Source organism: Sinohyriopsis cumingii, chromosome 15 (genome assembly GCF_028554795.1).
Source record: "Sinohyriopsis cumingii isolate HCF-2022 chromosome 15, ASM2855479v2, whole genome shotgun sequence".
In the NCBI taxonomy this organism is placed as follows: domain Eukaryota; kingdom Metazoa; phylum Mollusca; class Bivalvia; order Unionida; family Unionidae; genus Sinohyriopsis; species Sinohyriopsis cumingii.
This window is the reverse complement of record NC_142975.1, coordinates 37,870,996-37,896,120: the sequence shown is the minus strand read 5'-3', so window position 1 is coordinate 37,896,120 and position 25,125 is coordinate 37,870,996. Positions and strand designations below refer to the sequence as shown.

At 34.6% G+C, this 25,125-nt stretch overlaps 1 protein-coding gene across 7 annotated transcripts in view; it reads right to left on the bottom strand.

The window, feature by feature from the left end:
* The window catches only part of LOC149781629 (uncharacterized), a 155,902-nt gene that overhangs the window by 33,588 nt on the left and 97,189 nt on the right, over positions 1–25,125 (bottom strand). For 4 of the 7 annotated variants that reach the window (XM_089935691.1, XM_089935688.1, XM_089935690.1 and 1 more), the window contains one exon: positions 275–1,031. In XM_089935691.1, the coding sequence (XP_089791817.1) occupies positions 275–1,031 (757 nt within the window). Of the gene's footprint in view, positions 1–274; positions 1,032–1,161; positions 1,207–10,096; positions 10,170–22,687; positions 23,097–25,125 lie in introns of those variants that run through there. The other 3 variants (XM_089935693.1, XM_089935695.1, XM_089935694.1) reach the window with 3 other exon arrangements.

Below are 25,125 nucleotides of genomic sequence, written 5' to 3'. Positions count from 1 at the left end.
TTATTACACGTCTTTATGACAGAATAATGTGGCTACAAACTAACATGTGCTCATTTTTGAGTGCGACTCCGCGAAATGAATGCGATGTTCATTGATATAAACGTCCAAGTCGTCGATAATTTTGCCATTACACTGATATTTTGAGTAAAGAAGAGTCACTAAACGAGTTTCTAAATTGTGTTTGCTTGGATTGTACTTTAAGACAGAATTCATGTTTATGTTTCTTTTGGTGAGCCATTAAATTTCATATCTTTAGGAACGGCTAAATGCTTACCTGTATACTAAGGGACTGTAGAATTTTCTCTTTGACATCTGCTGCTACAGAAGCGAGAAGGCCTCGATCTCGGGATAAGTAATTCCGCTTCTGAGAATCAATCAGTGATGACGCCACCTGCAAAAGCCGATGAAATCTCTGCCGATCTATCCTTAAGAACTGAGTAAATTCCTTTGTGTATATCGTGGCTGGAGGTGTGAGATCTTCGTATGGCCCTTCAAAACTTACCAGACCGAGATATTCCCCAGTTCCATGGTTATAAATAATGTTTGGTTGATACACGCTCCGAGACCCTGCCGTTGCATTCATATCGTAGGTTACTTCAACTGCACCATTGACTATATAATAACACGACAGGATATCTTCCCATGGTTTTTTCTTGACATAACTGAAAGCATCCAGATATTCGTATGTGACCGCGTGACTCAATACATCCTTGACGTAATCGTGCCCTTTGTGAATCAGCCTCAGGCCCTCCGTTACAAAACGCATTGTAAGCAGTTCTGATTTTGTCAATTTCCGATCTTCATTGCCAAATTCACTTTCTTTATTTTTTTCCATAATCCTTCTAGCTTCAGCAGTAAGAATAACCGTTCCTCCTTGCGAGGCGAATAAACGTTTGTTAAACATTGGAGGAACGTCCGAGTCATTTTCAGTGTCCTTTACAGGCTCTTCTTTGGGTATATCTGTCTTGTCGGCAAGTTCTTCTTCGAACTTTTGATTCTCTCTGACCAATTCCACCAACTTGTGCATTTCGCTGAAAAAATAAGAAAATTTGATTATTTTGTATAACTCTTTATATGCATGTATGTTTTTGCTTTTCATATAATAACCAGCGAAAAAAACAAAAACAGTTTATATATTGAAATGAATACAATGATGGCGACCTTGGTTGCTTTCACTTAGGTTGATACTCTTTGCTATTCAGGCGCACGCTAGTTGCCCACTCTGGTGAAAATGGAGGTACACTTTTAATAAATACTTTTGATGGGCAGCAATACAAGGTCACGTGATTCACCGATCAAATGAGAGCTTTAAAATTTCAGGAAGTGGAAAACGTAATTCGCAACATAGCATTGCTAACAATAACTCTAACACGATATACAACGCTTTATCTGATAGGCTACTAAAATTAAGTGGACCTGGAATTTCAGAGGTCACAAAACATGAATTTATGTCGCTGTCTATCAAATCTCCGCTTTGTCGGAGGTATCGAATTTTTCAGATCGACTTGTCACAATTCATTGTATTAAGTGACGAGTCTTAAGTACGCAGTATCACTTCCATTTATTTTGAAATACATACCGTAGATAGAAGAGTTTTTATTTGCAGTTGGCATAGAAATATAAACAGTTTTAAAATTTACTGAAAATTAATCTATTCTCGAAACTTATCACAAACGTTATGCAAATAACGCATCTATTAATAAAAATATATGCGTAAGTACGGATTTTTATCGGCCTAAAACTTAGTCATTTGAATCAAATTAAATTTCGTTCTCTGACCTAGAGTTCAAAAGGATCGGCAAGCTGTCTCCACAAATTTAAAAGCGATCTGAAACCTTTTTTCTAATCTGGCCGAAGTGTTGATACTGATGAAATCGATTTTGTTCCAAACATAGCGCTGCTTCAGCGTTTTCGAACTTTTTCTTATGATTTTGAGTTAGAAGAAGGCCTGACCGGATTAAATTATTGATTTTACAACAGACATAACATGACAAGTTTAACTAACTGGGAATCTTCAGTGACTACACTGTTTAGGAAAACTTCATGCAAATTACTTACACGGCATTCTTTCGGAAAAAAACGAAATTAAATACTGAGATAATGACATGACATGGGTCTGTGGCTCTGCTACTAAATGATTGTTACCCAGTTCAAACAAACTGGGCACAGTCAATGACAAAGGGGTGGAATCCGACCCAAGATCCATAGTATCGGGCAGACCTTTAGCATTTAAATGTGGTGGGCTGTTTCTCACTTCATGTCAGTCACGCACACGTTCATGATGTCATCAAAAGAGCGACGATGTAACCTTGGCAATTTCGAACAACCCATAATTAATCTGATGAAGGGAAAACAGTATATACAGAGCATGCTGTCTCACAATCACAGTGACGCTATATGGAATTAGGTCACAATTAATACTTCCAGTTCAGTATGTAGAATGTAGTTCTAGTCTATTTTTAGAACATTTATTCTTCTCTCATTTTGGTGGTGATAGAAGAGTTTTATTTATGCAGTTTTGTGTAGGGATTTAAAGGTAATTGTTTATTCTTGATAATATGAGCTCAAGGTGTTGTTGTCTGTGTGTATTTCGGCGACAGTTCACAGTGAGTAATAAGGCCTTGGTGATGATCCGGAAGTGAAATCTGTGTTCTGTTTACATGCTACCATGTTGACAGTCCAGCATCTCAAAAACGAGCAGGTCAACATTTGACAAGAACTTCACCGTGAAGTCATCTTTGAAGGTATTTTAAATTAACATATGATTTGCATTGATTTTCACACAGTGGAAATGTCAGTAATGCGAAACAAATGTAGATAACATATAGTAAAATTAATTGTGTTCTATGTCCTGTCAGGGCAGTATTGGAGCAAAGTTTAAATTGGTATAAAATCTTTATTATTAACGATAGACACATGAAATTTTAATATGTCATGTATATTGACTTTGAAAATATGAGAATGAAATTAAAAGTAAAATATTTGTTTTTATTTTAAAAATTTCAATAAAATTTAAACAATATTTTTTTTACAAAATTTCCCCGTAAAATGCACATATATAATATTTTTGGGAATGATATTAAATGTTATCAGCGTGCATATATTCCTACACCATAGACAAGCTCCAATGTTGGATATTTGTCGCATTTTGTCAGAGAAAATATCTTTGTAAGTCAAAATGAGACCTTCATTTAAAATACACGAAGACAAAATTATAACTTGTATTGGTCATTCAGACTATTTATTAGGGGTCCAAACAGTTAATTTCTGTGTTTATGATGGGTTCACTTCCTGAGTAACACACATCTGCTTGTATAGCCTCCAGTAACTGTTTATAAACATAGTTATAAGGTATTTAGTGAGAGGACAGCGATGGAAACTTTATACTAGAACCTACTCAAGTTCTCTACTAAATCATTTTAAACTGTCTGAGAATGAAATACAGGTCAAAGGGATAAAATATGCTTTCCCGAGGTGTATTTACCCTTGGATGTAAGAAAATAGCAAAATGATGTAAGTTGAACACAAAATGCATTCCATTTTATTGTTCAGTTTGGTTAAGATTTTGATTGGTGTAGTGCGGCATTGTGGCCTATATAATTTTATGGGAATTCTAATGGTCCATCTTGCTTTATGCATTATTAATTACTAATAATATTTGTTAATTAAGATTACATAATAAATATTCAAACAGATTATTTGAATTTAACTTTGTACAACTGATCTTAACATGGTTACATATCCCAAATGAACAAATATCCATCCATTTTAGGATGTTTGGGATCAAAAGTTCTCATTCAGTACATCATATAGGCTGACATTGTACCTATACTGAATCTGTAAGGCACATTTCTGGCTGTGTGCACTGAAAATATCTCAAAATGTTATTTTCATCATGAATATGCATATGTAAGGTAACATATTTCAATTTAGGACTTTGACAGAGTGAGGTGTTGAAGCACCAGCTGATATATGATTCCATTCAATCAATGAGCTTAATAATTGGTAACCAACACGCTTAAAAATACACTATAAATGTTCAAACAGATCATGTGAATTATGTTTGCACATTTGATCTTAACAAGTACATTGTATATGTCCCACATATGCAAATTTTCATCCTTGTTTACAAGTTTTGGGGATCAGAATTTGACATTTAGATGATAATATATGATTTATTGGTACATATAGTTGATCTGTGTGACCACATTTAGCTGTATTCACTTGCAATATCCAAAATTGTTATTTCCCTCATGAATAAGATTGCTTATAGTAATATATTCTAATTTAGTACATCGTCACTTGACTTTCCTGCATACTGGTATGTACTAATGTTTGCACCAATGATTAAAACTCACCACCCCAAAATTTCCTTAAACTTTATGATGCATAGTTTACTTGATTAGTTATTTAACCTGTAAATGGCTAAATATGCTTCTAGAAACCTCATATATTTTTCGGATGAATTTATCACTTTAATACATGGCCATTGCTTCAGATTTCTGGGTGTCACTCTGTCAAGTTTAATATTTTGCCCCATGCTTGCAACCTTAATGTTATTTTGAAATCACCATATCTAACACATTTTAACTTCATTTACATAGATCTTACTGTTTTCTAGAATTAAGTGAAACATGTTGTATCTTTTCAGGTCTAGCCTGGTATCTGGAACAAAGTGCTAGAGTTGGATAAGCTTGGAAGCTCTCCAGTAGTCTGGTGGTGATAGCAAGGTTTCATAAGGGCATGTGCAGTGTACTGCCATAAGTGACCAAGATTAGTTCATATCACCACACTGATATATAGCACCTCAAGGACATGGCTAGGGTCTTCACGAGAGAGATCAGCACCATTTTTCAGTAAGGTAGAGCCTCCCTAGAAACTTGTGGTGGTCAGCTATTAAGTTTTGCTGATGCAGGCCAAACCATGTTCAAAGGTTAAATCCGGGGAGAGTGGCAACTGAGAATTCAGAACATAATAATAATAATAATAATAATAATAACAATGCAAACATATTGTTGAAAAAAATAAGACACATACAAAACCAAACAAATAAAATCAATTATCTTAGAAATTTGTCTTAGAATGTACTTTGCATTATTTTGCACTAACCAATTTAAGCAAGTTCTTTTTAAGTTTTAAAAATATTTGATGATATTTGTTTAGAGGTATATACATACTTACCGCTTAACTATCAAAGCATGTTTAGAAGTATGTTGCTTAAAACGACTGTTATAACAATCAGTGGAAAAATAATAAATATCCCTGCAGATTCAGAAGGCAGCAACCAGCCCCACCCCTCTTTCTGTCGAACTTAAATTTTAAACAAATTCCTTAATCCCATGAAACTATCACCAATTCTATTATATAGTGAAATCTACGAATCTATGTTTAACGGACAAATGTTAGTTTTAACCATGAAAATGTCTAAATAAACCAATCCTCAGAATCATGGATCTAAGTCTGACAATTATCTAAATAATTAAAGTTATTGTATTGTTTTGATATTTTAGCGTAAAGTAACATTATTCTATGGGTTTTTTTTTCATGGATGAAATCAATTTTCACGTACACAAGTAAGGTCTCTCTGTTCCTTGAAACTTTAATATCAAATTGCATGCCTTTCACGCGAAAAATGCAAATGCGATATCGTTTTAAAGTTTGTTACTTTCATCAATGTTTTCGTTTTCTCTGCTAAATAGTCACAACTATGATGAAAATTCATTTCTGAAAATTAAAAAAACATATCTTCAGTCCATTGAGTACTGTTGGAGAACCATAACAGATTGTGAAATGTTTGATGTCAACATCACACTTACACATTATTTTAACAGCGAGTTGTCCTTTTTCCTGCAAACTATGGCTTAGATACGGGATACTAGCATGGCCGTTTGTCCAATGAGAATATTCTTGTTCAGATTTAAGATTTCTTTTAGTTTTAGTTTGATAGCTAAACATTGTAAACCCTCTAGGCTATAATCGATATTTTACATTTTGATTGCTTTTAAATCTCCTAGCAGTGAGCGCCTCGTTGTGGAATTGCGAGATAACCTGAGAGCATTATTGTTAGATATGGTGAAACTGGTCAATCTAATTATAGTTATTCAATTATCTATTTTAAACATGTTTATTATTAAAAATGCGACATTGCAGAATTAAACAGGAACCATTGCAATTCACAGATGCAGTTTGTTCTAAAAGTAAAATTTGCGGGATTAATAGCAAATTGACAATGAAACTAAAGTAACATTTGAAATGAAAATAACAATTGAAGGCATAAGGTAAAGAGAGAGAACGGAGTGAGAAAGAAAGGATGAAGAAAAATCTGTTTCAGTTTTACACACATTTCCTATTAAAGTTGTACAAGTTACACAGTCATTGAACTTATAACAAGTTACGTATGTGGCTGTTCATACGGTTGTCGCTATAGATGCAAGTTGCTGAAATCGAAAACTAAACTTGAGCAAAATTGTTCGGTATATTTATAGGAGCTCCCTTTTACAGAATGTACACTAGTACACACACTAATTTTTGGAAATCAATATAATTTTATTACTCCGCTAAATGTGTCTTACTTTCATAAAAATTCCCTCTTTATATGTGAATGACATTATATTGCTCTCCATTACAAATCACCAAAAATGGCGTCAATACCTGTATATAAAAGATGCCTTAGATTTTCAAAATTTTCAATTCAATATGTTTGATAGCTGCGTAATTAGAATTTCAGCTGGCTTTTCATTCTTCATGAAATTTCATTAGTGCTTTATTGATAACTGAGAATAACACACATCATCTTCTACGCTAGGTTGTTGTCTATATTATATTCTTATAGTGCATGCCCAGTCTATACCCTATACAAGAAATACACGCATCATTGAAGAGTAATAAAAGCTGGGCAAAACCACACGATGTTTAATTTCCTGACCATTTAACTCGAAGTTCAGCAAACCAAGCGAGGCACGTATGACACGCAAAAATCTGCAACTGCTTTCCCTATGCCCCTCCAATCCCCTCCCCCTTTGTTTGGTTTATAAAGTTTGAAAACACATAGTCGAGACGGAAAGTAATATTAATAATGAAACTATGTTTATGTCTCTGTGTCACTCAAATACGCAAGAATGCACAAATGCATACCCAACCACCCTCCCACAAATATACACACAAATACACACACAATCCCTGCGAGTGGGGTCAGGGACGTGGAATAAGCCTGGTGCCCTCTCCTGCATGACTCCTAATACTAATTATACGGGAAAATGTGAACCAATCTTGAAATGGATGAACAATACATATTTGTTTGGAGAACCATGACTGGTTGACACTAAACGTCTTAAATATGAGTAAACATAGTATTGTAACGGTATATCCTATCTGAAAATTAAAACAACAGAGGGAAGGTTCTCTTGGTGCAATTTCAGTTTCTTAACAGACTTGACTAAGGAGCAGTAATTATTAACGTTAGCACTTCATTCTTTAGGTGTATAATGGGAAATGCATACGTCAGCAATATATAGATTTTATTTTAAATGCCGGTGTGGGTTCGGATCCTACCATCGGACCTTGTCATTACAATGAAAGATAAAATCATAGAATTTAAATGAAAATAAGGTTTTCGTTACAGTACACTAAAGTAGATAAGAAGTTAAAAAGTCAAATAATATAACACATGACGATGAGCTTTGCAGCAGGCGGTATATGATCACATTAAATGAAATTAATCGATACAACAAAATTTGAAACTCAAGTAATATTTTTTACATGTAAAGGGTCTCATACGGAGCGTAGGCATGGCTTGATAGTCATTGCTTTCCGCGGATCTCAAGACAACATTCGTATTCAAATAAAGGTTCTTGAACGCGCAAATACTACAGTAGTTGTTTCTTTAATCACCCAATGACGAAACACACGAAAATTGAATTTTACACTTGCATAAGTTTCCTTGTTTCATATTTCTATAATTCACCAGTAGGTCTTTTAAAGCCGAATATTAGTATTTCACGCCATGCAGTGCAAAAACACAATCCAAACACCCAATACTAATCATTATTCCTATCTGAAATTACTAAACACGTATACCTAAAAATATTCAGAGAATTCCCTATGTTAGGTAATGAGGGACGGTCCATTTTATGAAATCAATCTATGCTGTCATAAAGTCTCTTGAATGCTGTACATCATGAACGATGTTTAGGAGTGGCAAGTGGGGCGACCGCCCCAGGCCCCGCTCTTGACGGGGCCCCGTGCTTCAGGGCTACGGTCGTCCTTATGAGTTTGTCAAGCTATATTCTCTGGTAAATTGGAAACGCTGATACAGGCCGCACGTAATGCACGCAAAGTTGCGAAGTCAATTTGTAAACTTCATAACGCAATTAACAGGTGGCAGCACAGATGCAGCCATTTTCTCACCGGCATTAGCGGGCAACGGCTATCCGATAATTCTTTTCAAATTTTTGTAGGGTTGCGCGAAAGCCATTGGGCTAGGCGGGCGATGTCCAGCCTATCTATAGTCTATGGCCATTCCTGTCCAGGTACCCGGATAGCCTATAGATACCACATCAACTTAGTTCGGGGCCTCGAGTGGCCGAGTGGTCTAAGGCGCTCACCGTTCAGAATCACTGCCATCTCACCTCTGTCTGCGTGGGTTCGAGTCCAAGGCTCAGCTAGCGTGCGTACGTGGGAAAGCCTGCCAGTAGCTTCTCGTGGGTCGGTGGTTCTTCCTGGGTTCTTCCTCCACCAGTTATACTGGCCGCCACGTATACCCTATCTTGTGCTGAAAATGGTGTTAAACCCTAGAACAACAACAACAATCAACTTACAGTCTGATTCTTGAAACACTGCGTTCAACTGGTGTCTAAATAGTGGTGTGCTCCAATATTCTGGCCCAGCGCGGTCATGGTCGACACGAGGCCCCGCGTACTTCTAACGCTGCCTCTGCTGTACATTATGACGTCTGCTCCTATAATTGGCTATTTACTCGGGGATGGGAAATCTCTTTCAAACACCGACTCACCATAATCAACAAATGATCTTTAAAATCAAGAAATCTATGAACGGAGATATAAATGCAAACAGTGCATACCCTTCAATCATTACAATATTAATACCACTAAGAAAATAGTTACCCAGAGGTTAAAATGTATAAATATTTACCAATCAAATACCGAGAATATTCATGTAACGATGAAAGTAATAAAATCATACCCTATCCCTAGCTTTTCACGTTGGCAAATTAAAATAGCACTAAAAATTGATGAAAGGAGGCTTCGAGGAGCGATAGTAAGTTATTACCTGCAAAATGTTAACACTTCGTTTATTTCTTGTAATGCTAGAATGACCTTATTAATTTTAATGCTAGAATACCTATGTATTTGCATGATAACAGTTTTGCTCTGTTACCTGTAGTGTTGTACTTTACCTTTACATTTATAATGCTAAGTTTATCTTACTATTACTTCAATGCTCAAATACACGGTAAAATGTTTATATCAACATTTCAGAAATATGTTATACACATAGAGATGAGATCATGCTAAGGTAATAAAAATGCCGAAGAAAACCGAAGCAAACAGTAAACCAGAAGTTACATCATCTGTTTAAAACTGTTCTCAAATTAATATATACGGGAGAGAACGTAAACAACTGTCAAATCCATTTTTTGAAAGTTTTCTTTAAAAGAAATCAACATGTTTGATCATCATTTTTCAATTTGTATATTTCTTAGATATACGAAAATTCAGATTGAGCTAAATTTTGCGTAATCTAATTTCCATAAATTTAGCGACCGCTCCGGTGGACAAGTGGTTAGAGTGTCCGTTAGCTTCGAATGCGGGTGGTTTCGTGGTCGAATCCAGGCCGAGTCATACCAAAGACTTATAAAAATGGTCCGAGCAGTGGCCTCGCTTGGCACCCAGCAGTAAGAGCTTGGTGTTAAGACTCGTCGGCCTGGTGTCAGGATGATGTGACTGGGTGGGGCATGATGTTGCATGTTGGCGGCATGATGCCCCAACGGTAGACATCACTATAAACTGCTACACCGCAGACATCGTAGCGACATGATCAAGCCATACATTTAGTTCATAATATATATTGTACTTACCATGGATGTAATTGTTTTCTGTTAAATATCCACTCATATGGTCACTGTAATATCCAGTTTGTCTACCATTCGTCACATGCTTGTATTTTAATACCTTTCTCGAGACAAATTAGCACACCCGGTATAGTGATAATTGACAAATTATAACTGGCACTAATAACTTGTTTACTTCCCATCCTCGAGATCTATTGTTTGATTTCTGTACAATCACATGAATATTCTATTGGTTTGTTCTGTGTATAGCGTCGCCAAAATCTATCTTCCTCTTCTTTCACTAACAAAATTGTTGTTTGTAATTCCCGTTAGGTATAAAAAAATCTCGAAGACAAGTTATAATCAACTACTCTAATGTTTCAAGTTGTCTAAAATGTTTGCTTGCTAGCAATATTGCCCATTAAGCTGATAAAAATAAATTACACGAGGGTGAATAGGTGACTATTGTTTGCAGCTCATCACCAATAACACCAAAACATATACAAAAGATTGTCCTTGGATGTTCAAAATTTCATTCAATAACGTTGATGATTGGTTAATTAAAATTATCACAACGTATTCATTCTTCATAAAAAGTCCATCAATGTTCCATTCACGTCATCGACAGGGACGCTTCAATTCATTTGGTAAGTTGTTTGCGACACCCGATCCCAAAGTTGGTTAAAATGTTGTATTAATTTGCATGCCTTCCAAAATTGATAATGGTGAGGTAAAAATCGAACGCGTACATAATGGCACAGTAATGAATAATATATTAAATATTATACGCATATCAATGACCATAAAGTTTGTAAAGTACGAAAGACGACTTGCCATTACAATTTCTGCAACCTTTTACTCTTAATTCCATCCTCCGCCATTCTCTTTGGTCGTAAAGTACTGATCACAAGATTTTGAAATTTGTTACGGCAGTGCTCTCAGTTTGTCTCTCTGTCTGCCTGTCTGTCTGTCTGTCTGTCTCTCTGGGCTTCCTTATTTTCATCATAGCAATAGATTAAAAGGAAGCATCGGTTACTTGTCGAATAAATACCACACACCACATACTTATCTGAGTGGTGTTATTCAATTATATTAGATATATATGAAATTATGAAATCAGCAGTAGGATAATATGTTATTTTGTCATGGCAAATATATAAATGCCATATAAGACACTGTTCTGAACATTCAGAAATTTAAAGTTATTAAATATTTAATATCAAGGTTTTTGCATATGTTTACTATAATAGCTGAGTTAGTACAGTGAGTTTTTCATTTCGTCTTTCATCCAACTATTCATTGAATCATGTAATTGTTATATAGGTAACGTATGAGTACAGGAAGTGAATATACAAATCTTCGTGCTGACTCTACTCTCGTATTAAAGGCGTTAATGCTAATAAAATTGGAATTTGAAGTTCATATGCAGGCATTCGGGCTAAATATTCTATCTTGTATTTAGGGCGTGAATATAACAAAAAATCAGAATTTGGTAAGATACTATACAGACCTACATAATAACCATTCTTTTGTGTCGAAGTTCTGAATATTGCAACAATTACAGATTAAAGTTCAAGAGACTTGTAGGAATAATATTAATACTTCTTGAAAAGTGGCAGTAAGAGCAAACTTGAGAGAGAAAGAAAGATAGAAAGGAAATTACAATATTCCAAGATTGTCAAAATTAATAGCGAAAGCAGGATACAAGTATCATGCGATGAGTGTTCCTAATCAAGCAGTTACATCTCCCACACCTCGCATACCCCACCCACATGAATGAAATACTTTGTCCTGACGAAAGGTGATCTAGAAACAGCGCGCAAAAAATATACACAGAAACGCAAAATTACATACTACATACTACCTGCTCATGTACATCTTTTGTTGCTGTCGAGTCGATTATTGAATATATTTCTTTGTAATCAGTGTAAAAAAACACATTGTCATTATTTCGTTTCAAAATATATCATATTATTGACTATGATCCAATATTGACACTTATCACATTATTGACAATAGTTTCGATATTGGAAATTATTGCGATATTGACAATTATTGCGATATTGACAACGCCAATAATACTGACAATGCTTATTTTTTACTGATCTATTGTTAGATGAAGTTTTAAAAACATCCCAACAAAGACTACGTAGAGTGAAGAGATTTAGTTAGTATATATGCTTTTATGTATTGTAGATAACCGTGTAATACTTTTGGCTGCAATACGCGTGATTTGAGTAAGATTGTATTGGAGGGGGGAGGTTGATGGAAAAATGGGACACTTGAGAAATGAATTTCAAGAGGAAAGACACAAAATGCATATTCTGGATATCACTTCGGAGGAGTGGAGCTGGGGCATCGGAGGAGTGGAGCTGGGATTTGTAGCAAGTCTTTCTGATTTATTCGTTTCCTTAGGTACAAACACATTAATATTGCCCAACCCTCTTAAGGTGGTAGGGTAGGCCAAATTTCAGTATCTGTTGTTTACATTTATAAGTACCTGCAATAATAGTACGTGAGAGTTTTGATCTTCCAAAATGTTAGATGACATTGATACAATTACTTTTGTGAAAGAGCTTTATTAGGTCAATAACAGCCATTCCATTCAAATCTGCGAACATCTAAATGCATAACTTTAAAAGGGTAGATCTATGAGAGCCTGGAAACTTGGTTGTCGAGCATTTGACCTATTTATGGGATACGATGAAGGGAAGCAATCATGAGGAAATCCTTGTCTTGCAAGTTACTATACTTCATAAAATGGCTAACATAAATTATTGAGGTTTGCATTAGTTTCAACATTATGTTGGTAACGTTTAATTTACTGCAATATCCTCGCTCACAAAAACGTTCCTAGCCACTTATACAAGATATACAAAAGAGCTAAAATGGCATGACTCTTTTGGTAGTGCATTCATTTTTAAAGTGTCTCTTCGTTGTAATTGCTGCTATTATTAAGGTTAAGGTCTAAATATATACTGAAATTGCCTTGTGTAGATTTACCTGCGATACGCTCACGTAGCTTTAAAAATCGATTGTACAGTAAAGCTTCACATATCACAACCATTTTAGTCTATCATTAATTTCGCTATGGACGAATTTCATCACCTATGAATATACTCAACACAAATAAACATAATCATTAGTGTCTTAAATATTTGACATTTGTCAAGAATATATCAAGATAAAATATTATTATTATTATTATTATTATTATTATTATTTTATTTATTTATTTTCTATATATTTAATAAGTGTACATTATACATAATAAAAAATATTGATAAAACTGTTTATCTCTATTTAGTCCTAATATATATATATATATATATATATATATATATATATATATATATATATATATATATATATATATATATATATATATATATAACCTTATTAATTAATACATTCTTTCATTTAATAGTACTATTAATTATTAATTACGCTTTCAGGTCTTCGCCGACATTTTTTTAGATGATTTAATGACTAACTACAAAGCCCAAAATGAACTTACCTACTCGTACTCAGAAAGACTAGGACTGTTGAAACGGCTGATGAACCTTAGCGCAATTTAATAAATTATTTCCGGTACATAACAGGTATCCTATAGTTAAAACTTCATTAAGCAAAGGCGATGGGTCTAATGACAGCATGCTGATTTACCAAATAAAACAATCGCGGTTCGGTTCTTGTCACGGATTATAGTTTCTCTTAAGAAAACAGAGGCCACTATAGAAAGTCTAAAACCGGTCAAATACACTCAGCAGTTAAAATAAATATAAGCTATGGGATTATGAAAAGAATTAATATTTGTGAACATAATATAATGCATAAAAAAACATAAAGGAGATCTTATAAATGAATGACAATCGACAAAGATGCTTTGTCAGTGTGCGAAAAGCTTGGAAAATTAGCATGACCCCAAGGAGAGGGTTGTCTTGTGTGCGGTTCACTCATGATAGCCACATGACACATTGGCAAGAAAGAAGAAATGTGGACACACAGAATCGGCCCAGAAATAAGATTTCCATAGATAAACCAGACTTATGTGTAACTTATAATACAAGAGCCAAGTGATAAGAGAGGAATAATATTTAAAACTTCGTCAGCCAGATGGACCAAAGAAAGTTCATAATTTGCGGAGCATGAAGTGACATGGCGGATCGTAGATACGATCAGTTGTACAGCGGACATACATACATACATACATACATACATACATACATACATACATACATACATACATACATACATACATTCATACATACATGTTTCAAATAGATTCTTTCTAGATACATGAAGAAACAAAATTTAAAAAGAAATACAAGAAACACACTTAGCAATGTATTATAGTAACGTACATGAGTATAGTTTGTACGGTGGTAAAGTTTAATATTTTATTCAGTGGTATTAAACCTCCTGATGATGATCATGATTGGAAAGATTGGACAATTTGATTATGTAATAGCTCGATTAGCTTTGACAATGAGACTCATAAAACACCGTATTCAAGTAGGATAAGTTGAATATATATTCCTTACATAATCCCTGAAGGATTTCAGACACCATTCAAATACAATAATCCATTGAGGACTTCAGACACCATCCATATGCAATAATCCTTTGAGGGCTTCAGACACTATCTAAATACAATAATCCTTTGAGGGCTTCAGACACTATCTACATACAATAATCCACTGAGGGTTTCAGACACCAACCAAATACAATAATCCTTTGGGGGCTTCAGACACTATCTAAATACAATAATCCTTTGAGATATCAGACACTATCCAACTACAATAATCCTCTGAGGGTTCAGACACCATCCAAATACATTAATCCCTTGAGGGTTTCAGACACCATCCAAATACAATAATCCCTTGAGGGCTTCAGACACTATCTATATACAATAGGGCTTCAGACACTATCTAAATGCAATAATCCTTTGAGGGCTTCAGACACTATCCAAATACAATACTCCTTTGAGGGTTCAGACACCATCCAAATACAATAATCCCTTGAGGGCTTCAGACACCATCCAAATACAATTTGGATATAAAGGATTTGAACCAAATTGATGCACTCTTCATATTTACAAAATTGTTGAAAACCAGTACTTAGAAAGTTAGAATTCCTAAATTAAAGAGTTCAAGCGTTTGTAAACTAGGTTCTAAAATTTTCAGAATACCAGAGAACTATTTGACCTAAAAGGATTATATAACAACTTAGATAAGTCGGCAGATTTAACGTCAAAAGAGCATTCAGTTGTAGCATTTAAACTGGCAAAACAACAAAGATATTCTATCCGGGCTCTGTATGTGGAATCAGTACTCGAAAACAAGAAACAAGATCATCGTACAGAGGATATGACCGTATCGATTGACTAAAATTACAAAGACAGTACATGACGAATTAACTAAAAACTATGGTATTCACTGGCAAAGGTGATAACCACTTTAATTCAACAAATGTATGTCATATCTGCTAGAGAAATATCATACCAAGGGTGCACGTGGAACAGCGTGTACTGGAGGTACAATACTAAATGACCACAACAACCAGAATAGCTAGGACATTCATCTATTGAACAATATTCTTATATCAATATCAACTTTTCTACTGAGATTAGATGGAAAAATTTCAATACAACTATGGCTCAAAGTTGCAGTCATTTTGTCACGTATTCAGAATAAAGACTTACTTGACGTTTGATGATTTAAGAAAATAAACTAAGCTCGTGCCGAATAAAACTTCAATGATCATTCTCTCTCTCTCTCTCTCTCTCTCTCTCTCTCTCTCATTGAGAGGGTTACGATCCACAGTTAGTTAATTATTGATGACTTCTTGTTCGGCTTAGTGTACTCTATTTACCATGTCAAGAAACGAAAATGATAAGAAGCAGCACAGATTATTCATCTATGTTCATGCAAGAACATTTTATATATACTTTTATCTTATAAATTATAATCCAAGCCTGACATGGAAACGCAAAAACCATATTCATTCTTTAGATTTAGCGCCGCTACTTTGCTGTTATTTGCCGTGCGTACGAGTCTTCCCATACTTTCGGATTCATACGCTGTAGGAACAAAGATGAAGTAGTTATCCGCACTTAGTATGCGTTCTATTCAGTTTAAATTTCATTTAATTTTATTTTATAAGGTAGATTTTAGACACATTTAGTTTCATCACAGAATATGCTAAGTCTGTTCTTCATAAATAGTCTTTCTTTGATAACATTAATTTCCACATCACCAGATCATGAGAAGAGAAAAAGTTTAATATCTGTTTGCACTGCAGTTGGATTTTGATAGGTTTGTTTACGTCTCCCAGGGTAAATTGTGAAAGTAATGTCTGATATATCTAATATGCTCTGAAGCATTCTTTATTGACAACAGTACTTTTAAGATCGTGGGTGTGATTTATTTCCTGTGTTAAGTATTGCATAGTCGATGGCGGATTAATGATTGACCCATAAGAACAACAATGTTAAGTATTTTGTTAAGATATTCGCAAAGGTTTACGTACAGGGATTCCCTTTTAAAAGTTTCACGCCCTGTTTCACGCATTTATCTGTATAATGTTTACTTCGAATTTAAGGTTCCCAAGTCTCAATGTTTGGAACTGCAACGAGAACAGTGTTTGAGTTTTACTTTTCTCCTTACTATAACAATTCTTCATTATGCCTCCCTATTGCTGATTATATGCCTGAGCAGTATGTAATGCACTTAGCTATTTTTATTTATACGTCAGCAAAACATTACAATAGGGGTGGACTTTTCTATTTTGCTTGTATTTTAATTAGAAGTTTAAGACAGTGTGAACTATTTTCTCCAGGGTGAAGGGTTAACGTTGGATGCCAGATTTTTTCTTATCTACTCTATATGTCTATCATTTCAATTTAGTCTCAATACTATTTAAAGAACAGTACACATAGATGAAAAATTATGTATGACCTACGCACATAATTAATTAAAAAAAGATGTTAGATTATGTCTGATCTACCCAATGTACCCATATTTTCAGATTAATATTTTATAACACATTAAGAAAACATGACTGCTATTTTCCTGGATACCTGACGTTTCGTGGTAGATACCAGATGATGGATAATGTACCTAAATATTTCAGAGATTCAGACTTAGTTTTGTAGTATGGATTAATAATGTGTTTTGCAGTTTTGCTGCTAACCGATATTTGCCTTATCTCCTTAACTATACACCATTTCCTCTTTTACTTTTATGATTGTTTTTTTTTCTTCACTGTCTCGACATTTCTTTTAAGCTTTGGACCAAATAAAATTTGCATTTGAATACATTGACCTTATATTCCATGTATTTTGTTTCCATGAGATATCTGCATTCGTGGTATGGCGGAATACTGCACTTGCTGCAGACTATATTAAAATTGTTTAAAATCTAGGTGACTTGCCAAAAAAAAATTGAGACAACATTCACAATTTTTAAAATTAAATATGAAGCCTTTATATTTACTGTATTTGCTCCGCAGCAAGTAAATATGTTAAACAAAGTAAGGAAATTCCACAACCAGCTGTTGCAATCTATACTTTCAAGTGTAACAGATTTTGTCAGGATATCATGTCATGCTGTCATCTTTATCTGTCTACTTCTCCCTTGCCGTAAGTTTTGATACGTACGCATCGAACATGTTTTATGGCTTGATGGTGAAAATAACATTTTGCTTCTAGTTAAATATGTTTGATGTTCCCGGGTTGGCATGACTGTTTAACTCTTTTGTACAGCAAGGGTAAGCTGCTGTATATGTGTTAGCATTGTAAAATTTTAATTCAATTATTTCAAACATTAGACCGTTACTACTTTTTGACAGGAGATTAGTACTTTCAGACCGGGTCTATTATTTTAGTACTAGATCTTTTTTACTTTAAGGTTTGAGTCCTCACGCGTCTATAAAATGCAAAACTGCATCTATTACTGATAACGATTCCCATTAGCTAGATTTCAACAAATTGATGTGAAAATGATCATTCTTGTGCAAATATATTTAATGTATAAATACTGTCTTCAAATATTCACAGAAAATTCTTCCTTGATTTTTCTTTATAATCTTTTCACTTTTCCCGTTGTAATAACCCAATAATCTCGTTGATGTTATACACACAAATTATACCTCTGTAGTTTGTATTGTGTGTGCTGTTCCATTTCATCCATCAGTTTGTCCCTGTTAAGTCTGTAATATTTTTACGAATGACTGTACCATTTTATTGTATACTTTAATACCAATCTATACAAGATGTCAAATGAAGTTCATGCATGTTCTAAATGTGTATTTGTGCACACTGCTAAACAGTGTACTTGATTTTATTTCATCAACCACCTGCAGTAACTACTCCAATATCAGTTGATTTGAACAGTGATTGTGGAACTTCTGTGGTGCATGCTATAAAATTGTACAAAGCAGCATTTTAAAAGGGACAAAGGAATAGCTTCTGGTGTGGTTGCTATACCTTCTCTGAATTAAATCTGCGGCAAGGTTTAAAGGTACGCATGATTGCATAAATATTCGTGACTTATTTGCGCTATTGGTATCATCTTCAGAATTTCATGGACTAGCTTGTAGTCCTTTATACTGCATATCTTTCTCAGATCTTTCTTTTAAAAAAAAACGTTGCAGGATTCCTCTTCGTGTTTATCAATGCCATCTCTTTTATCTTTTACATGATATTATTTATTATTGATATGATATTATTTATTATTGCTATGATATTGTGCAGATCGTAATTGCACAATCCCGTTAATTGTGTATCATTTAGTTAGCTTTAGTATATTCTAATGTACTTCATTTAGCTGTAATATTTTCTAAGCTACTTTATTAAGCTGTGATATTTTCTAAATCGGTGCATCATTTAGTGTTTTAGCTGTGATATTTTTGAAAATACCTAAAGTTATTATGCTCCCTTGCTCCCTACACTTCTGTCTTTGTGCTGTGATTCTTATATTTATTTACATGGCAATATGTTTTCAGCTGGTTACACATAACACACTTGTTTTTGTTCATTCGGTTTGCTCTTCACATTGTTTTACCACTTTAGTATATCATTTTGTTTTTCACGCATCGACTGACTATTGAAACTTGCACTTTATATCCCCTTCTTTTAAGTCCTCTGCGTGAGTTGAAGAATATCATTTAATGGTATCAGTATGTGGCATTACTGGTACTAATATGATATAATGATATCAGTGATTGGTATTACCTGTACTAATATGATATAATGATGACAGAACGTGGCATTACTGTTGCTAATATGAAATAATGCTTGCACCGCATGACCTCGTTGGTACGAAATTTAATCACAAACTTCAATATTTTCAATATTGTAATTGTGTAATATCGTGTCCTGACATCACATAGGTTACAACAGTAACATAGCTATTCAGGGCGTCCGAATGCAATTAACGTCATGCAACCAGTGGAATCTAGGGTTTGTGTTTTATGCAAAACATTAACGCATTTTGTTATATAATAATATAATTGTAGAGCATTGTAGATTTCGTGTGTCTACAAAGTATGCCGTGCTAGCTTAATGTATTGCCTTCATCCAGCATGTGATTTATTGTATTTTGGATGCAAAGTATGAGAGACCAAATTCAAGGTCATATTTCATTTAATGTTTTGGAGTGATCAATTAGCGACTTTCAGCGCATGCGTACAAAGAACACTGCAATGCTTCAGCACGAGGGAACTGTATATGCATAAGATGTCTTTTATAAATTTGCTAGTATCATTCAAAGAACGTTTTCGAATCAGGAAGAAACTTAACAAATGATGTTACAACAGAATGTCTCATTTAAAAATTAAACTGGAAATGATAATCCGACAATTCTCTCGTACATTTGAAGAAATGTGTTAGTTCAGCTAATTGAACATGTGGGTTCGTATTTCAAGGGTCGCAGTTTCGGTACCCGCCTAGGCCAGATCCGATTGGTTATCTGTGTGTGCGTGGAAAAGACACATGACTTCGTTTAGCGTGAAATAGCCAGAGTGTGTTAAAAGTGCCGTTAAAGAACGGGTTACGTTACACATAATCTGATGTACGTTTATACCTAATGAATACTGAACAATAGATACTATTTTAAGTATGGAGACACCTAAATAAATTCCCAACGACTGTAATGCTAATTTTTGCTTTAGCTACTATACTTTTGCGGTAAGATGGGCAAATCACGCTTAAATCCTATAAACGAATTATCAAAGAGGAAAGTTTTAAACTAAGTAAATGATATCCGGCGCCCTTTCTTTTCAAGAAATATTTCCTTATAGGTATCCGATATAAAAAAATTGAGCCCGCTGAAATCATCCTGTTTATAATCGGAAGTACTTGTGCGGCGACATCTATGAAATGAAAATGAAACTGTTATCAATCCTGCTGTTGCGTAAAATTTATCGATAAGCAGACTTCTTCTTACAAATTACTTAAGCTCAGCCGTTTATTAACCTTCCATCTTTTAAATGCAGGCTTGAAATATATCACTACGCACAGACTGGTTCGTAGCTCATACACTAATTCATTTCCAGTGATATACAATCAAACTTTAGCCTGATGACATTTAGTCATAGGCAGCTATGCTAGTCCTACAAACATCCTTCCAAAATATAGTTCTTTCATAATAGCCGTTTTGAAGATGTTATTTGCTGTGGGAATCTGCTAGTAATAGAATGGTAATTTCCCATAAAAGCACAAAAAATAGAGAAAAATGTGTTCGGATTTACACCATACGTTTGGAGATATTTACTTTTAATAACTCTGCTGAGAAAGTGCACTGCACAACATTATTATAAGCTATCTCAGGAGAATTATTTGTAGAAAAAATGTTTCCTTGACACTTCCTGGAAAGGCATGGTACGTTCCTAGAGTAAATTATCTTGACAGTTAGATGGTCAAACGTACGTCCTGGAAACGCTTAAAATGTAGGTGATTCCGTTCCACAGACTCCGCTCCTACTTGGGTAACCAAACTTCCCCACTCCCATCAAAAAAAATATTTCTGGTTCCGCCACGCGGAGAGCAATAGCTAAAATACATTGTTTGGATCTTTTCAGTCTATTTTCTTTCCAATTAAAATCACATATCGTGATATAGAATATAAAAAAGGACCATTAGAAACACACACAATGGCAAGTAATATAGTTACATCCTTGCATATTACAGACAAAATGACCAAATGAAGCACTCATCGTATCATAGAACACAAAAAGGACCATTTAAAGCACACACCCTGGCATAGAGTACATGAAAGGACCATGAAACACTCATCGTGTCATAGAATATAAGAAAAGACCATTTGAAGTTCCCGTCGTGGCACGGTATACAAGAAAGGACCATATGAAGCACTCATTGCGACAAATAAAATAAGTACCATTTAAAGCACACATCGTAGCAAAGAATTGAAGAAAGGACTATTTAAACACTTCATAAATAGAACTTTTTTTTACACTATCTGTTCCTTTTCAGCTCAACCCGAGCATTAAACAGAACTTCTGAGAATGTGTAAGTATCCATGGACATAAAACTACTCGTTTTGAAAAAACATCTTATAGAGTCCAAAGCGGATATAAATACAGTTAGTAATAAGACGGGGAGTTATGGTGAAAGTCTCTATATATAGCTAACATGGCAAGTTATGGTGAAAACAAATATATATATATATATATATATATATATATATATATATATATATATATATATATATATATATATATATATATATGTGTGTGTGTGTGTGTGTGTGTGTGTGTGTGTGTGTGTGTGTGTGTGTTGTCCAGTTAAGGGGAAAGGTACATTATGGTAAGGGCTTGACCAGTTATAGCGAAAAGTTATGTATAATAATAGCATCGTACCTAAAGTAGTTATTTTAAAATTTCACACAAAATTTATTCCTTATAATAATACATGCACGAGCAACAAAAATACCTAGATCGCTTCCTCGTACATTTAATAATACATTGCTGTAGATATCTGATACGTATCCATGAAAACTATTGGCAAAGATCTGTACGATTATAAATTGACATGTAGCTTTAACCCATTTTATATTTATCCACATTTTTTTAAAAAAAGGTTTATGATTTCTTACTTAATTAAACAACTGGATGAACTACTCTCTTAGACGCATATCATCTTCGTGAAGTTATTCGCATTGATGGTCGTATTTGGAATTCGTTATTTCACATCTCAGCTAAAAGACATCAGTTCATTGAAGACTATAGATTTATGACTCGTATCTGCTAAAGAAACCTTAGTCTAATCAAGCTTATTACGACCGTAATATTGATAAACGTATTTTGAACATTCAACTTAAGAGCACTATCTTAATGTGAAAAAATATCATAAAACCACCCCACCCACCAAAAAAGGAAACAAACCAAACTAAACAAAAAAGCCTTTGTAAAAAAATAGCAAGTGGTAAACTTTTAAGTTCACAGCTTAAAAATTTACTTTTCTAATGTTAAATAGAATTCATCCAAATGAGAAAAGAGAGATGGTTTTACTTACACAAGTAAATTGAGATGAGAAAAGAGATATGGCTTTACTTACACAAGTAAAGTGAGATAAGAAAAGAGATATGGCTTTACTTACACAAGCAAAATGTTTCACAGGCTTATCCGAGATCGATACACCTCCTGCAATTGCCGGAGGAAATATGTTACAATCTACCGCCTTTCATACCTTTATGCTGAGTAAAACGCTACATGCAAGAATTACCTTTAGTAACAGTGACCTTCAAACTTTTCTCGAGCCTGGACAATTGCGAAAAGCAAACATTGTACAGGTGTGAAATAGGAATAATGTCTTTGAGAGGGTGATAAATTTCAATAAATGAGTTATATGTAATGGTATTCGAAGACATGGTGTTAGAAATGAGCATATATTACTTTACAATTACACACGACAACACAACATTGTCAGAATTGTTGATATAAAACCGTCTGTTAAATGTTCAAAGGTGACGTTGCCATTGTTTTGTTTTTTTCGGGTTTAACGCCATTTATCGATACATGACCGACGGAAAGCTATTGGCAAGCTTTCTCGCATACCTACATTGCCAGAGACGAGACTAGAATCCCCGGGAACAAAGGTGAGATGTCTGTAATATAATTAAGCCTGACTGGTTACGCCAACAAAGGGGCGTGTTTCCCACACGACATTTCTTGGCTTGAATATGCCCCATCGCAAAATTAAGTCAATCTACGTTTTCATGCAAGAGGAAAAAATATGTGAGACTTAGTGATTGAATCTAGAAGAAATTTTCTCTTAAAACATTCATCCGAGGGACCGGATGTCTGGAAAGTCGACGGACAAAATTATGGCGGTAGAAGCGAACAAAGCTTAAAAGCGCAAGGTATTTGCGTCAATCTCATGTAATTCGTGGACACCAATATAATGATTCGCTTGAATTTATTTGCTTATATTTGCTTGAATTTATTTGTTTAAATCCGTAGATCAATTTTCTTGATATGAGTATAACTGTGGCGACGGAAATTAACGTTGTTAAGCAATGAAGTGAAATTTCGTGCATGTTAAAGACTTGAATGTGTGTATTTGCTGAAAATAACGTAGTTAAGTTATTAAATGAATTTCATTCCTTCATTTGTGTAATTGAGACGAGGACGGAACTGTTATGTATTGTGTGATGTTAATGCGAATCAGTGATGAAACAGCCGTTAGGAAGTACATTAATCTTATGAACTAGATTTGTTTATGGTCTTCGATGTTTGGCTTGACCAGATAGTCTCTGATACCTGTTTGAATTCCGATAGGACGATATCTAACATACGAATGGGGAGTAATGATCTATTCCCAGTAGGATATCTGACAGAAGCTTTAGGTTGGTTCCCTGTTTATTTTGAAAGGGGAAATAGCTCCACTGACGTATCCGCGTACCTACTTATCCAAGCATCTACGTAATTACATAGTCACTTACCCACGCAAAGTTTGAGGGCCGAAAGAGGCGAGACAACAGAGAATTTGGAGAAGAAAAAGCGAAAGAACCAAACAGAACAGCCGCAGTGAAGTTGGAGTGAACCGGAAATAAGCAGGTTATGAAGTTGTACAAGGCAATGACTTCGATTGTTCACTCGATTTTATGATGAACCAATTTTATCTTTTAAAACAGATCGGCTATTTATATAAGTCTATTTATGTTTGAAATTCGATGAATCATTTATTTTAAAAGAGGAGTGTATCTTCCTAATGTGACATATTATAACAGTTGTTTATGTAATTGATTGAACTGTTGTATTTCGTGTACTGGGGCGCGTGTCATTCTGTTATATATATCTTCTCAGATCTCTATTTATTCCATTTATAAGTTTCACACTTTATATTAATATTTACTCGATCCGGGCAACAACACCGAGGGCGCTCACCCTCTAGATAACGACAACCAAATAAAGCGGACACCTGGTAAGAAGGTACAATCCTACAATCAACCCCACCAACATCTCCAGCTCCCCTCCCCACATAGATAGATAGATAGACAGATAGATAGATAGATAGATAGATAGATAGATAGATAGATAGATAGACTGATGGATGGATGGATGGATGGATGGATGGATGGGTGGATGGACGGACAGACAGGCAGGCAGGCAGACAGACAGACAGACAGACTGATAGATAATATAAATAAAGGAAAATCACTGAGTAAAGATACAGTTGTACATAAAGAGATAAATTTCTTGAGCTAACGAGTGAGAAATGCCAAGTATGCATTATCTGCAAAATATTTATTTAAGTTAAATATACCACCTGTACCTCTGCTAATGGAATCGTGATAGGCACTTGACGGATGCAAGTTCTTATTAAGGTATCTAAGAAGGACGTAGCACGAACTGGTGGTGTAAAACGTAGTTTAAAATCATCTGTAGCTCATAGGGATAGTTAGTAATGGTATTAGAAGCATTATAGGGTAATACATGTAATTTCTTGACTACATATTTCCGCTCAAAAAGTTGTGGCATTAAAACATTGTAGGGCAATGAATGCAGCCTATGGCCTATTTATTCCATCCAAAA